At 40.2% G+C, this 14272-nt stretch overlaps 2 protein-coding genes across 3 annotated transcripts in view; both read right to left on the bottom strand.

The window, feature by feature from the left end:
• Positions 1-3123, bottom strand: part of NR2C2 (nuclear receptor subfamily 2 group C member 2) — a 77782-nt gene extending 74659 nt beyond the window's left edge. For both annotated transcript variants that reach the window (XM_081318086.1, XM_081318087.1), the window contains exon 1: positions 2198-3123. The gene's annotated coding sequence lies outside the window, so the exon portion shown is untranslated. The remainder of the gene's footprint in view (positions 1-2197) is intronic.
• Positions 3124-4147: 1024 nt separating this feature from the next.
• FGD5 (FYVE, RhoGEF and PH domain containing 5) overlaps positions 4148-14272 on the bottom strand; it is a 177424-nt gene continuing 167299 nt past the window's right edge. The window contains exons 19-21 of the mRNA XM_081318088.1: positions 12152-12280; positions 11315-11463; positions 4148-10395 (exon numbers count right to left, since the gene is read on the bottom strand). Of these exons, the coding sequence (XP_081174214.1) occupies positions 10359-10395; positions 11315-11463; positions 12152-12280 (315 nt within the window). The 3' untranslated portion in view covers positions 4148-10358. The remainder of the gene's footprint in view (positions 10396-11314; positions 11464-12151; positions 12281-14272) is intronic.

The following is a 14272-nucleotide window of genomic DNA, read 5'->3' as shown; positions in this document are numbered from 1 at the left end:
TCTTCCCAGGTATTGAGGTCAGGCTGATAGGTCTGTAATTTCCTGGATCCATTTTCCCCCCTTTTTTGAAGATGGGAACTACATCAGCTCTTTTCCAGTCCTCTGTAGTTCCCCAGTGCTCCAGGATCTTTGAAAAATATAGTTCAGTGGTTCTGAGATCACGTCTGCCAGTTTCTTCAGAACCTCGGGGTCTAATCCATCTGGTCCTGGTGATTTGAACTCATCTAGGCTGGACAGGTGCTCACTTACCATTTTCTTGCCTATCTTAACTTGTGTTTCTATTATTTAAGATACATTAATAACTAATGGAGCTTAGTTATGTAGCATGAAGCTGTATATCCTGCAATATTTACATTTTTGGTAAACTCATTCAATGAATCCAAGCTTTGCAAGCTGAGATAACATGCACTGCATTGATGCATACACACAATTTCACAGTAACCATGAGATAAATGTAATAATGTTAATAGCCTGCATTTTACATTTCAAGTTCCTTACTCATTGCTTTTTATTCTAAGAAAAATAAACCTCAGTATTATTTTCACATATGAAAAATTAGATTAATGGGAAGAAAATGAAGGAATGATTTCAAGTGAGCACTTGAGTACATGGCATTTGATATTTTATTCAATTACATGCTTAAAATATAATTACAAAAGCACAAAATGACCAGTAATACATTAATAAATGAAAAACAATATAAATTAGCATTTATTTTCATATACATGTTATTTTGGTAAGAACATTGTGCCTAATACTGCAATAAAACAAGATCTCCTTGCTCAGCTCAAGTTCTGGTGACTTCAAAAATACACCCACTTCTTTTTTTTTGGCAACGCATGAAAGTAGTTTGCCACTGCCTTTCTCAGGAATGTTTTTCCAATCTCCTAGTTAAGTTTGCAGCCTGGGGAATTTCTGGTGATTTTTCTCATCCCATTATTCACTAGGCTTAGTTTTTAAGATATATAACGGTAAAAAGTGCCATTTATTTATTATACTTTGAGATCGGAGCTTAAGGAAAACACACATAGCACTTCCATCTTTTCAGGGTTTTTTCCCCTCATCACCTTCATGTTAACATGAAAGAGACTTGCTGGTCCAAAGCACCAACTTCCATGGCTGAGAGTAAATTTGAATCTGGGCCTCTGGTGGTTGCCCAATACCTTAATTCCTATGCTACACTGGTTTTCAACTGAGTGCAGAGTTTTTTTGTATCTTGTTCACCATATCCATTTTCTGGTGAAACATATTTGCATTTTTTAAAAATATATAGCAGCACTATCATAAATAACAAAGTTAACTGTCTCCTTGACTAACGGTATGGGAAACATTAGTATCTATACTAAAAATGGATTAAAAAACGATGAATTCATATTTGATCGCCTTCGAAACACAAAGCTCCTCCCCTTTCCCACTTTTTCCTTTCAACCAATTCATTTCCATTAGGAAGACGGAAACCAGCTGCCTCGGTGCTTATTGGTGATTCCACCGCTCAAAGTTCGGCCCCAACCTCCCAACGCAGAGAGCCCTATTGGCGAACACCGCCGTCGCTCAGAGTTCGGCCCCGCCCCTCCCCCAAAGCGGGGGAAGGCAAATTGGGAGATGAAAGGGCTTCCCATATGTTAAGCCAGCCACAAAATGGCGGTGCTGGCAGAAGGCCAATTCCAGAAGCTCCGCCATTTGTCTCCCCCCCCCCGCCTTGATGTTTCTTCACGCCGACGCCTTCTTTCCTCACACTCGGCAGCGGGCGCCTCAAACATGCAGACGGCCGCTCTAAACGACCGGAGGGGGTGGGGGGGTGGGGTGGGGTGGGAAGCGTCCGCAAAGATGGCGACGGGCTGCCCCGTATGCAAAATACCCGCCGCCCCCTCCCCTCCGCCCTCCCGGTGGCAAAGGTAAAAGGGTCGGGTTCAAGCCACTGCCTCCGCCCGCTCAGACTCCATCTTCCTTCCTCTTCGCTCGCGGTTAGACCGGTTGTGCGGCAGCGGATAGCCTAAGCCGCCCACGGCAAAGAAAGAGCTGCGCCCAAGATGCCCGGCCAGGTGCTCTTTTTTTTTTTTACCCCCGAGAACACGCGCAGCCCGTCAGACGCTCCGCCATGGCGGCACAGCTACCCGCCCGCCTCAGCTTTCCGGGCCGGAAAGAAAACCTCAACGCCTGCAAGCATAATAAGGGAGGGTGTAGGCGGTCTTTTTACCTCAGGATTTTGGGCGAAGCTAGCTTGGCTGTGGCTTCCTCGTAACGGTTCGCCGGGCCTGGTTCATGAAGGCCCCCCCCTCTCCGCCGCCACCGCCTTCCGCCTAGGAGGGGGAGCGGAAGGCGGAGATAGCGGCACCGAAGGGGTTAGCGAGCCTTAGCGAGTAGGAGCGGGGGGGGGGGGAGCAGGTGTGGGGGAGGGGGAAAGCGGGTGCCTTTTGGCGAAAGGTCAGAGTTCGTGACCCCTCCAGGCACTATTCTCTCCGCTCTTGCCGCCTGGGAGCGCTTGCCTGCTTCCTCTTCCCAGCGTTACTCCTGTCGCGGCCCCCTCCATCTCTTATCTTTACCCCCCCCCCTCCGCTTAATAAGGCGGGGCTGAACCAAAGGCAAAGGAGGGGCTACCTGAGGCGGGTTTCGAGCTCCCGTGCGGCGGTGGTTCTGTCAGCTTCCACTGTCCCCGAGGAAGGTGGAGCGGTTCGTCCGGGGAGCGGCCAGCGCGCCCGATAGTTCGAGATAGGAAAGTTAGCAGGGCTAGAGAGAAGATCTACGCGTATCGGGGGAAGCGCGCGCGTCTGTGTGGGGGGGGGGGAGAGAGGGAAACTGCCTTAAAGAAAGAGTCAGTTCTGCGCGAAGGAGTCACGTTCGCTTTAATTGAAGCGAGAGGGTCTAAAATTGAGAGGCGGAGGGGAGGGGGGGGGCAAATCAGCGGCGTCACGCCTTTGATCCCTTTGCCTCTCGATTTTATTTATTTATTTATTTATTTATTTATTTATTTATTTATTTATTTATTTATTTATTTATTTATTTATTTATGGGATTTATATCCCGCCCTATCTCCCGAGGGACTCAGGGCGGCTAACAACAACAAAACTTAAAGGTCTCTGTACAGTAAATTAAAAATAAAAATTTGAAATAAATTAAAATAAATTAAAGAATAGAGTTAGAATTGTAAATATAATTAAAATCTCTGTCAGTCTAGGTCAGGGGTAGGCAACCTCGGCTCTTTTATGACTCATGGACTTCAACTCCCAGAATTCTTGCAGGACCATCTTGCAGGCATAGCTGACTCAGGAATTCTGGGAGTTGAAGTCCATGAGTCATAAAAGAGCCGAGGTTGCCTACCCCTGGTCTAGGTCAGCCAGGTGGAAAAGGAGTGTTTTGAGGCTGCGGCGAAAGGACTGGAGATCTTGGGCCATCCGAAGCTCAGGGGGGAGCTGGTTCCACAGGGCTGGCGCTCCCACAGAGAAGGCCCTTCCCCTGGGGGTCGCAAGCCGACATTGTCTAGCCGACGGTACTCTGAGGAGGCCTTCTCTGTGTGAGCGTACTGGGCGATGGGAATTCGTTCCCGGCAGCAGATGGTCCTGCAAGTATCCCGGGCCTAAGCCATGTAGGACTTTAAAGGTAAGAACCAGCACCTTAAATCTTAACCGGAGGGCAACCGGTAGCCAGTGCAGCTCACGCAGGAGGGGTGTAATATGGGAGTATCGGGGTGCTCCCATCACTACCCGTGCAGCTGCACTCTGCACCAGTTGAAGCCTCCGGGTGGTCTTCAAGGGCAGCCCCTTTGCACCATAAGAAAAAGAAAGCTGTGCTATCCGGGTACAGGAGCTCTCTCTCTCTCTCTCTCTCTTTGAACTTCTACATGGGTGGTGTATTGTTATTTCCACAAAGGGCGATGATTTGCACCCCACTTGCAGCCTCTTAAGTTTTTTAGGAGGCAATCTTGAGTCCAGTCGTGTGCCCTTGGGGCACCGTGCTGCGACACACTTTTTTGGGGGGGAAGCGGGGGCAATACAAAAAAAAAATCATATGAGCTGACATCGTGCCTCTGAAATTAGCTCACGTCCTTTCTGTACTGCATCTAATCTAGGGTTTTCCAACCTTGGCAATGTTTAGACGACTGGACTTCATCTCCCAGAATTCCCCAGCCAGCATGGCTGGCTGGGGAATTTTGGGAGTTGAAGTCCAGTTGTCTTAACATTGCCAAGGTTGGGAAACTCTGAATCTATAAGGACTCACGGACTCGGTTTATAACACCTTGCCTAATAAAATATCCAGGAAATACTGATCTTTGTTATGTTCAGCTGCTGTTATCAGATCGGTGTGAAGTGCTGTTGGCCAAATTCTGCTATGCTGTATGTAAAATTAGGCAAATTTTAACTGCCCTCTGTTAATCCACCACCAATCACAATGTATTATTCTGACTTTATTTTTTTTTTACTATTGTTTTAATGCTTTTATTTGCTGCCCACTGTTAATCCACAATTGCAATATATTATTCTGTCTTTTATTTTTGTTTTTAGTATTAGTATTTAATGGTTTTATTTGCTGGTCTGTGAGTATAATAAAGATTGATTGAGGTAAGATGCACAGCCAAGAGCAGGCCTCCTACTTACTGGCCAATTTGCCATTTCCCTCCTCGCTATGCTGAAATCCTTCCTCTGAAGAAATGGGCAGGGCAGGATCTGCATCCTCTCCTGTTGAGAAAGAATTATGCCACTATTCTACTCTCAGTGAAGAACATAGATTTAGATGAAATTATGACTACATTCTGTTCTATTACTGTTCACAAGCAACTATTTCACTCTGAGCTGTTGCATTAAACTCTCAAAAGAGCTTAAATAGCTTACTCTTTCCAGAGTAGTGACCTCTTACTTCCTCGCTTGGTTGTGCTGAGAACCTTGAGTTCATGTGATAGAAAATGAATTACAAGAACAGATAGAATTTTAACTCGCAGTGGAATTTCAGTTCACTGTGGGATCTTTCTGCAATTGGAATTATTGGAGTCATAGGAGGTACTGGGGTTGTCTCTGCTGTCAGAGGCTGCTAGTGTAGAATGCCAGTCCTGAATTGATCAACTAATCTTACTGTTGAATTATTTAATGAATTAAATGCCCCAAGGCATTTAGGCACAATTTGATTTTGAATAGAGCATGCTCAAAGTAAATGAAATAGAAATGTGCTGTTCTGATTATGGTCCAAGACATTATTTAACTAATTAATGCATGTGTTTTTCCTTAGCAGAAAATTGGAGGGTGAGGGAGACAGTGGAAATATGTTATGCTTTATAACTGTATTGTGTAGTGACAGAAATTTCACTCCAAATTGCCATTGTAACCCAAGAATTACTTGCAAATTGATTTAATAAACAAGTATCCAAAGTAGCAGCAGTCATATCCTTGTATGTAATTCTATAACATCCAGAAAGATACTGGTAGTCCTCAACTGGTCACTTAACTGTTCAATGTTATGATGAACTTCCCCAAGTTTCTAAATAATAATCGCTGAACACACATTTCCCCATAGTCACAAGATCACATTTGGGGTACTTGGCAACTGGTTCTCTTTAATAACTCTTTCCAGTGTCCCATAGTCACATGACTGCAATCTGGGGAAATTGGATTTATTTAATGACCAGCATATTAGTTTAACAACCTCTGTGTTCACTTTATGACCAGCTCAAAAAAAATCCAAGTCCAGTCAGGTGAAACCTTGACTTAGGATTGCAATGACTTAACTATAATTCTGGACTCCGTTATGTTTGTAAGTCAAGGACTACCAGTAAATATTTGATTAAATAAGATTGTTTTTGTCACAAAGCAAGTTTAAATATAGGATATTCTTAAAATGCAGTTGCTAAATGTATAAGCTGGTTATGTAGTCTATACAAAATAATACCAAATCATTTTTTTAAATATTATAAAAGTGACCACAAACTTATATTGCTCATTTACAGTAGGTTATGTGACCAAGGGGATTCTTGCTTCTCATAAGGGTCTCATGGACAGGTGCCTTTATTCTAGCAAATAGGCTCCATAAAACTCACTGACACTTGAGATATGATCAAGTCATTGTCAATTATATATATTTTTAACCTTAATGTGTGGTTATTTTTCTGCATGTTAACTTTTACATTACATTTTTTATGTTACTGGTTCTACATCCATGGGTTTAATAAAGGTAGATATTCTTTTTCTGAAATAAATTAACGATTTTGAGTTTTTAAAATCACATACCCATCATAGGTTTCATGAGGAAGATGAGGAAAATTGAATAGGAACATAAACGTTTTAGTGCAGAATGGACAAATCAATATTTCTTAACAGAAGAAAATTGTATGTCTTGTGTGTCATGAGCCAGTAAGTATCCCTCCCACAGTATTAACGTCTGATTATATTTAGAGGCAAAAAGACTAGTGTGTGTCTGTGTAGGACAATAAAATTGCTATTTTACTTAAGTGACCTTTAAAGTTGCAAGGAAAATTGTCAGAAAATGTTTTATAGAAGGCAACTTTTAAAGACATGTATGCAGATTGCTGTGTTTAGGTTATGCCCAGAAAAGAAAGAAATAGTTGATAATAGTTAATCCCAAATGACTGTTAAAAAAAAAAGCTTGACATTTTTTTCCAGACTTAATGATCAGTTAACTGAGAAATTAAAAGAAATTTCTCATTAGCTGTTGATGAAAACACTGACACAGCACATTTATTCATTTTGATAAGAGGAATCAATACAAAGTTTAAAATTATCGAGGAACTTGTGAGAATGTGCTCCATAACGTAGTTGCACAACTAGAAAAGCAATTTGTAATGTTTACCTGCTCTTTAGATCCAGCAGCCCAGTTTGGAGGGGAGGCTGTTGTGTGAGTAGGTTCTGGTCGTGGTCAATTTTTCTTTTGAGCGAGTTAGAATCCTTTGCATCTTAAGGAGGCTTTGGTTTGCTCCCTGATCAAGAAGTCCTCACTGGACCTCACTATACTAGACAATTTTCATCCAATATCTAACCTCTCCTTTCAGCAAAGGTGTTGAGAAAATGGTTGACTGGATGAGCAGCCGGCCAGTACAACATGGTGCTATTTAAAGCAATGGGTTCTTTGCTGGAGATCTTCAAACGGAAGTCGGTTATTTGTTGAGCGGATGGAAGGGGATGCCCACATTTACACAAAATGCTGTAAAGGTCTAATATCTGAAACAGTTGCTGACTCCTGACTTGAGTCTTGCGTCTGCATCTTGGCCAGCAATCTGTGTCTCTGACTAGCTTCGAATCTTGTATCAAAAGACTGTTGAATTCTGGGAGATCACTAGGCTGAGTTGTGTGTTGGGTGTGTGTGTGTGTAAGAACAGAGAGATTGTTTGTGTCCCAGGCTTGGGAGTTAAAATTAAGCCAGTTTGAGAACAGCTGTAGGTTTCCTGCCTGATTAAGCTTAGCCTCTTCCTGTTAACAGGCTGTGGGAATAACCTCAGAAGCAGGAAAGGCTGTTGGTTGTCTAAACACGATTCTCCATCCATTTTGAAAAACCACATTGAAGTGTTTTTCTGGAAAATAACTCATCAGTCACTTCTGCATACTGTGAACATAATCTGTGAGCCATTGATACAGAATAGAAAAATACTAACAAACCTCTGTGGACTTGGTCTGTTATTTTATTTTTCATGTTTCTTAAAACAAAAATTAATACATTTTTACAACAGTTGTGAGTAGTATTTTTTTTTCCTGTGGACTTAATACAACAGTTAATGCCAGCACCAAAAAGTCATAAGAATTGTTCTGTACTGTATATTTGGTTTTCAGTCTTGCTTACAGTGCTGTCTGAAAACGCTTGACTACAATAGATTGCAGCTTTCGTTACTGAGTGGGTTACATTTGGTATTTAAAAATTGCTTTTGTCAGTGCATTTTTATTTATTTATTATTGCAGTCTTCCATTCCTTTTACATATTATAAGTACTGTAAGGTAACAAGGTCAAATTCATAACCTCTCACCCAAGTGAATCTTAAAATTTTATTTTCATATTTCTATACTACCATCATGAACTGAAAAAAAACCTGATGTTGAAATAATGAAATGGTAGAATTTTATATTCCCCCCCTCCCAGGACCATTTACAGTCTTGAATTGAAACAAATAATTGAACAATTCATTTGAAAAACAAAATGTAAGCCTTTATACAAAGAGGAAACAAACTATTCCAGTTCAAAGTTTAATTAGCAGTTCAGGTCATGGTCCTGAATATAAATACTAGAGATACTTAACAAGTGTATTTTACTGTACATCTGAAAGTTTCGAAGACTAAAAAAATAAATGGAAATCTGTTTCATTGAAAGGTATTAAATCTTGTATTTTGAGAGGTGTTTCTAAGCTCCCCATCATCATAATCAGAAACAAAAATGTCACAAGCTTCATCATGGCAAGCATAATTGTATCAGTGTTGCAATAATATTGGTTATGCTGTTTGATCTGCACAATATTGAAATCTCTATCCTAAACACTTTTTTAGTAGCAGAATGTTTCTGCAACAGATCATACATCACAGTAGTATTGCTCTATTAGTCTTTAAGCATTTGGTGGTTTGAGGACGGTTTGGGAGGTGTGTTGATATAAGTGAACTAATCTTCTGCCATGGGTTCAAGCTGTTGCGTTCTTTGGAAGGCTCACATGAGTGTTTCAGACTATCTGTGCATGTGTGGTGCACATATCACCCATTGGTTTTGTTTGCAGTCTCAGTGAAACAGTTGTTTGTGGATGCACTGCCAGCTGAGGACAGCCTTGGAAATAACACTGCAAATTTTCAAGAAGACATGTCTGCTTTGCTTTACAGTAATGTTTCAAGGAGGGGTGTTTTGTTTATGTTTATCATACTTTGCAAGGCAAATTTTCAAATGTTTTGCACAACTCCATTATATACTGCTCAAAAAAATAAAGGGAACACTTAAACAACACAATGTACTGTATTTAATAGTAGGATGTCTTATCTTGTGTTCCCTTTATTTTTTGAGCAGTATATTTAAAACCTGGCCTTTAGGCTATGAATATAAGATTTAATGACAGCAAAACTTTAAAGACCTTGATTACTTGTACTCCCTGGAACATAATATGTCTTGTGTCATGGAATATCATAACCTTGTTAATGAATTAACTAACTCATGTTCTGGTTTGTGAGATACGCTGGATTGGAAACTAACTATCTGAGTTAGTTTAGCCATGCAAAAGCAAATCAAGGCTAATACTAATTCAGCATTTTGTACAAATGCAGCTGTTAAGACTTTAACTGACCAGGTTAAACATGTTGTATAAAAGCAGTCATGAGGTGCTATGGCTATTGCCAAACACCATCCATGTGCTTTATCAGAAGAAGTAGTTATAGCAACAACTATAGTATGCTTGCATTTGATCAGTTGGCTAAATATAATGGAAACTGAACTATCATTTTTGAGCTGATAATAGCATAACAGCATTAACAATATTGGTTGGTCCAACTGAATGACATCCTATAATTGTTGAAAATAAGATTTAGACAAGGCTTTCCAGAGCTTTTCTAGTTTACTGAATAAATATAATTAAATGCTCTTCCTTTCTGAAGTTAAATGCTGATGCCTGTTTTGAGTTTAGAATTATATTTTAGGAATAAGATTTATAAATAAGATCTGCTCCTCTCAGCTATTAAAATAATATAATTTAGATCAATCAATTTTAAACAAACTGTAAAGGGTTATAATAAATTAATGTTTTAATATCCTTTGGAGTAGAAATTGGTACAGTTTTCATAAGAACAGGATTGGAATTTGGAACGGATTAAGAGCCCTAATAAACAAAGCTAAGCTGTTAGCACTGTTTATGAGAAATACTATACAATTACCATAGGTGGTCTATAACCACTAAAATGCCATCTTGGAATGGATTTTCACATACCTTCTATGGTAGAAAATATATATATCCCTTCTTCTAGCATTTTTAACTGCATGCCAGTATACACCTTTTTTAAGAAAGAAGAAAGGAAACAAAATTTTAATGTAAAAAAAACCTTCAGTTTTATGACTGGCACAAATCAAATCGTTGTTATCTTAAAAGAAAATAAAACAGAGTTATGAGTAAACAACTCTTTTAGAAGAAATGCACATGTTGTTTAACTTCTTGAAAATATGATGCAACTGTTAGATGAGAGCACAGTTTAGTGATGAACCTGCAAAGATAAAAAGGGTCCATAAATATTCCCTTTATTTTGTTTCCATCAGCAAGGAGATAGGTTTAAGGATGGAAAATTATAGGCTTCTACATATTCTTTTTCATATGTCTAGCCAGATTTGGATTATATGTATTGTTCTTTCCAATATATGGGTTATCTTGCAAATAGAAATGCATTAATTCAGAATCCACTTGGATGATGCTATAATATAGAGGCTTCCTCCATGGCTTCAATCCATCTGAAAAAAAAAGAATAAAATTTTATTTTTAAGGAGGCCAGTAGAAAATATCTTTGTTTTAATAAATGTTGATTTTGAGAATTGTTGAACTCTATTTTTCATTTAGTTCATTATAGTGGGAAAGCCAGCTATCTTGTTGGTTAACTAGAATGATAGAAAATAATAAAAAAATGATCTATATGCTGGGAGATACATATATAAGTTTAATGCTACTCTTTTTAAAATATGTTTATCGTGTAAGAAATTGCATTGACCTCTCCCCCATTTGTACATACATTGAGGATTCTTGTTTGCATGTCCAATGTATTCATTAGTGATTATAAATTATACTATAAATGTGAAAAATGAGAGTATTGACTATTTTCCAAGAAAAAAAGTTATTTACACAATTTCTGTGCCCATTCCTATATGAACACAAGCAAATATTCCTGTCTGTAGCTTTCCTGCCCGGCTCTCTCCAATTCCATATGTGGGAAAGACCTATTGAATTCATTTCCTAATTAAGATCCATTGGATTGAGTTGTATGCACTGAAGGTATTGAATTCCAAGAGTGCATGAGTTAATGTCTACCAAATTATTGTGTGGTTTTCATACATCTTTTCAGGCAGAGCATTACTGAGAATATTTCTAAAGTTGCAAAAATGTAATGAGCATTGACCACAAATAAAAGAAATGTATTTATATACACAAAGCTACCATGTCTACATTTGATAAACTGAAACCATCCCCAGCATTTTGCCACAGCCAAGTTGTTAATGCTTATTGACTCTTTGTGTTAAAGCTGGCATTGCCAAAAGTTTACACAAAAGCAGTAATTTCTGTTTAGTAGCATTGAAAAAGCTTGTAGGAGAAATGAGAAGCACTGCAGCCATTTTTCACTGGTTAGTATATTATCACAGGCAGATCAACACCTAGTACCTCTGTGCTGAATTATTATCCTCTGCTCGGAAGCTATAAAACAGAGTTTGCTTGTGGTAAAGATGGAAAACTGCATCCATATTTCGATCTTCCTTTTCTGGGACAATTGTGAAACCCAGCAAAGGCAAACTCTCAGTGGCGACTTTGTCCTGAAATCAGTGCAGAAGGGGAAATGGGCTTTAGAGGAAGAGAGGACTTACACAGAGAGAGGAATGCTCTCGGAAAATAGAGAAACTCCTTTCTTTTATCTGGATTTGAATGATTGCTAGTAAAATTTAAATAAAGTTATGTTTCAAATAATACCATGGGGATTTTCTATCGGATAATGCTTGAGAAATAAATGGCAGGCTTTAGTATTTTCCAGATTTGAAAAATATAACAGCTGAGCTTCTAGCAACTACATCAGCACATACATTTGGGTTTCTTGGGAATGGTACACAAATGATTTGCCATTGCTTTTGCTCAGAATTTTGTTCTGAATTCTCAGTCTTAAAGTCACAGACATGGGATTTTTTTTGGTGGACTTGCACCCTAGAACTAAACTGATCCAATTCTACTTACTTTTTACAAGACCAACCAAGGCTGGTAACTGCTATGGTCTGCTGCAACAAGTAAAGACTCCTTTGATGGACCCATTCATGTAGTTTTCATGGCAATTATACCGAAACAATTTATTCCAGTATGTTTTTGGTGACTTTCCTGCCTTGCCTACATTCTAAGATTTTCAGTCACTAAGCAACCTCATTGGTATTAAAAGTATACACGTCAATCCTGTGTATGTTGTAAGTTCTGAGTAGTTTGGAAACACTCCCCTCCCCTCCCCAAACCAAAACTTACTTCATTTGCTGTGTATGTGTAGAGCACTTTTCCTTTGATAACAAACCACAACTTTTTCCAGTGCCTTTTCCCTCTCTTGCATCTGCTGAGATACCCATTGATAGAAGAGCCTTCTCCTGAAGCTGCCACCTACATGAATGAATGAAGGAGAATCAAAACTCTTCGTAACAATATATACTTGGGAATTGAAGAGATCTAAATTATCAGGAATCCTCCTCCTGTTCCTACACTGTATATTGGAAGATTTATACGCTTCCTAAACAAGCATTATACTGGTTGCAATGACATAGAACAAACAAAACACTTTTTTATTTCTTGGAGCATGTAGATGTGTAGGTTATAAGGCATTTTATTAAAATGACAAAACAACAGTCTTAGTATTTATTCTGCTACTATGCTTTCGTGTTTACTTCAAATTGGGACTTTTATTTCCACAAAACAAACCAGGACGATGATTTTGGAAGCATATCATTGTATCAGAACAACACATAGAATGAATGCACATGAATGGATATATATCCTAATGGAATATGTAAGCCATATTTGGTGTAGTGGGTAAAGGCATCAGGTTACAAACTGGGATACCATGAATTCTAGTTCTGTTTTAGGCACAAAGTCAACTGGGTAATTTGAGACCAATTACTCTCAACCCTAGGAAGAAGGAAGTAGCAAATCACTTCTGAAATGTATTGCCAAGAAAACTGGTCCAAGTCATCCAGTTGGTTTCTGCACCTAAAGCAGGACTAAATCTTGGGAGTTCCCCATGTCCAGCAGTATAGAGAATTATTTGACTGTACCAATAGATAGATATTTCTATGGAGAACATTGGTATATAATTGTGAAAAGGGAGACCTATATCTTACATGTATTTTGACACTAGGGACTTCTGAATGGAAAAAAAAAATATATAATTAGTCTCAGCCTGTGCTATAATTTTGGTCATTTTTCATAATCCATTGCATTTGAAACCTTTGAGATATTTATTTGGATAACTACATAGTGCCCTCTTGTGTCAGAGAAGGATTGATACAGATCACAACACTGATGGGAAAGTAAGTCATTAAGGAAATGACTAAATGATTTATTTATTTATTTATTTTTGGGACTTATATGCCGCCCTATGTCCCGCAGGACTCAGGGCGGCTTACAACAATAAAAACAACAATACAAAAATTTAAAAAGAATTAAATAACAGCCCCAAAATAAATTAACTACAGTTAAAAATTAAAACATATTTAAAAACCCATCATCAATCCAGGTCAGCCTGATGGAAAGGTTTTGAGGTCGCGGCGAAAGGACCGGAGGTCCGGGGCCATCCGAAGCTCAAGGGGGAGTTGATTCCAAAGGGCTGGCGCTCCCACAGAGAAGGCCCTTCCCCTGGGGGTCGCCAGCTGACATTGGCCGACGGCACCCTGAGGAGGCCCTCTCTGTGTGAACGCACTGGGCGATGGGAAGTCGTCCCCGGTAGCAGACGGTCCTGCAAGTATCCCGGGCCTAAGCCATGTAGGGCTTTAAAGGTAAGTACCAGCACCTTAAATCTCGCTTGGAAGACAACTGGTAACCAATGCAGCTCACGCAGGAGGGGTGCAATATGGGAGTATCGGGATGCTCCCATCACTAGGGACTTGTCCAAGTGGGGGCTTTCGCTCAGGTTCGCCTGGTGCGTCAGTTGCGGCCCTATCTAGACCGGGAGGCCTTGTGTACGGTCACTCATGCGCTCGTGACCTCTCGTCTTGACTACTGCAATGCTCTCTACATGGGGCTTCCCTTGAAGACCACTCGGAGGCTCCAACTGGTGCAGAATGCGGCCGCGAGAGTTGTCTTGGGAGTTTCCCGGTACTCCCATGTTGCACCTTTGCTCCGCGAGCTGCATTGGTTACCAGTTGTCTTCCGGGTGAGGTTCAAGGTCTTAGTGATGGTTTTCAAGTCCTTACATGGCATGGGTCCGGAATACCTCGGGGATCACCTGCTGCCGGCGTCAACTCCCCTCCGCCCTGTGCGTTCCCACAGAGAGGGCCTCCTCATGGTGCCTCCGGTCAGAGAATGCCGGCTGGTGGCCCCCAGGGGGAGGGCCTTCTCTGTGGGCGCCCCGGCTCTGTGGAATCAACTGCCGGTTGAGCT

Source organism: Vipera berus, assembly GCF_964194415.1.
Source record: "Vipera berus genome assembly, chromosome: 2".
Taxonomy (NCBI): domain Eukaryota; kingdom Metazoa; phylum Chordata; class Lepidosauria; order Squamata; family Viperidae; genus Vipera; species Vipera berus.
Note: the sequence above shows the minus strand (reverse complement) of the source record. Positions and strands in the feature narration are given on the sequence as shown.